The 1,725-nt window shown below is 56.2% G+C and overlaps 2 protein-coding genes across 4 annotated transcripts in view; one reads left to right on the forward strand and one right to left on the reverse strand.

The window, feature by feature from the left end:
• Positions 1 to 1,725, forward strand: part of CAPNS1 (calpain small subunit 1) — a 9,074-nt gene that overhangs the window by 6,976 nt on the left and 373 nt on the right. Inside the window, exons 9-10 of one of the 3 annotated variants that reach the window (XR_002481296.1) lie at positions 158 to 216; positions 369 to 512. Coding sequence is in view for 2 of the 3 variants with exons in the window: in XM_021706764.1 (XP_021562439.1) it covers positions 158 to 216; positions 369 to 395 (86 nt within the window). In the remaining variant the exon portion in view is untranslated. Of the gene's footprint in view, positions 1 to 157; positions 217 to 368; positions 914 to 1,725 lie in introns of those variants that run through there. The other 2 variants (XM_021706764.1, XM_021706765.1) reach the window with 2 other exon arrangements.
• COX7AH (cytochrome c oxidase subunit 7A1, mitochondrial) overlaps positions 1,528 to 1,725 on the reverse strand; it is a 1,654-nt gene continuing 1,456 nt past the window's right edge. The window contains exon 4 of the mRNA XM_008073644.1: positions 1,528 to 1,645. Coding sequence (XP_008071835.1) covers positions 1,590 to 1,645 — 56 coding nt within the window. The 3' untranslated portion in view covers positions 1,528 to 1,589. The remainder of the gene's footprint in view (positions 1,646 to 1,725) is intronic.

The raw sequence follows: 1,725 nt of genomic DNA on the forward strand, positions 1-1,725 counted from the left end.
CGGAGCCCAGCAGGTCGAGGCTGCGGTGGCCGGGAGCGGCCACTGCACTCCAGTCTGGGTGACAGAGTGAGGCTCCAACTCAAAGAAAAATACAAATAAAAATAAAAGCCAGTCTTTTCCCCTCCCTCCTCTCAAACCTTCCCTTCTCCTTCTCCAGGTGCCTTCAAATCTCTTGACAAAGATGGCACTGGACAAATCCAGGTGAACATCCAGGAGGTAAGCAGCTCTGTCTTGGGTGTGAGTGCCTGGGGAACCCTACCCCTCAGCCCTTTGCACTCCTGTTTTCCCAGCAACCCCTGGGTGAGGGCAGAGAGGGCCTGCTCTTTGGGGTTCCCTGCTTCTCACTCTCTGTGCCTTCCACTCCTTAGTGGCTGCAGCTGACGATGTATTCCTGAATGGGAACCCTGGACCTGCCCCCTCCGCCTCGCTATCGGAGTCACTTTGGTGCCTCGATCTCTCCCAGGGCTGATCCTGTCCGCAGTCACACCCTTGTGGGTCCTGCTGACGCCCAGGCCCTTCGTTTTCCCAGCCCTTGGCACCCTGCTTCAGAGTCAACATCCAGGACAGCATGCCCCAACACGCCAAGTCCTGAGTTACCCCGGCTTGAAGACACTCCAACATGCTCTGCCCAGGGGTCACCCCACCCCCATCACACCCATCTTATACCTACTCCATCTCTCTCTCCTGTATCTGTGCCAAACCCAACATTTATGTTGCTCCCGTGCCCCGAGGGCCCTCTCTCCTGGGAGCACGACTGAGTCTCTGCACACCCTGGCACACCCACTTAGAGTTACCACCCAGGCAGCCAAACTCCAGGCCATTCCAGGCCCACATGCCCCAGTGCCTTTGTCTGTATTCTGCCCCAGCCTGCCAGGCCTAGGAGGAAATAAATGTACCCCAGTTGCTGCTCTCTGGGATCTGCCTTCTCTTCCAAAAGGTGAAGGATGGCTTGGGCTCTGGGCCGTAGGGAGTGCGGTGGGGTGATGGGTCTTTCCCCAGGGCTAGATCTGTGTGTCTTCTAGTTGTTTTCTTATCTGCATCTTGTTTCTCCTTGGGTTCCAGTTGAGCTGTAGCTCTGTTCTTACTGAGATTCCCACAGATCCTGTGGAGGCTTAGACTGGAACCCAGAAGCCCAGGTGATCGCTGCTTCTGCTTCCAGAGCCCACGCTGCTGGAAGTTCTCATGCCACCCCTGCTTGTCCCCCAAGGCCGTACCCACTTGTAGCGTCAGTCCCGAGTCAATCTCCCGTCTTCATTGCCTCTGCCTCTTGTGTCATAGGCCAAACTCATAATATTCCTTCCTACTTGGGCCCCTGTAGGGAGAGGCCCCTGATACAGAGACCCTGTCCCAACCTAGGGGTGCTGTTTGGGGTTCTCAGCAGAGGGTTGAGGGGCAGCGATATGCCGGGAGTGTCCCTGGTCTAGCATCAGGGGCCAAGGACTGGGCAACGGGAAGTCCACAGGGCAGAGGTTCCAGCTGGTGGGAGGAGGGGCTTGGGGGAGCGGGGTGCACATACATGCACACACACACTGAGGCCAGTATTTATTAGTGCTTGTCCAAGTCTGCCAGGTCCTCTACACGTCTTGGTCTCACTTCTTGTGGGGGAAGGAGGCCCAGCCAAGGCAATACAAGCTGTAAACGGTGCCTAGAAAGAAGTGGGAGATGCAGAATGAGACCTTAATCCCCTCCACGAACCTCACCTCATCTGGCCTTTTTTTTTTTTTT

Source organism: Carlito syrichta, unplaced genomic scaffold (genome assembly GCF_000164805.1).
Source record: "Carlito syrichta isolate Samal-C Ts95f unplaced genomic scaffold, Tarsius_syrichta-2.0.1 Scaffold315987, whole genome shotgun sequence".
Lineage (NCBI taxonomy): Eukaryota > Metazoa > Chordata > Mammalia > Primates > Tarsiidae > Carlito > Carlito syrichta.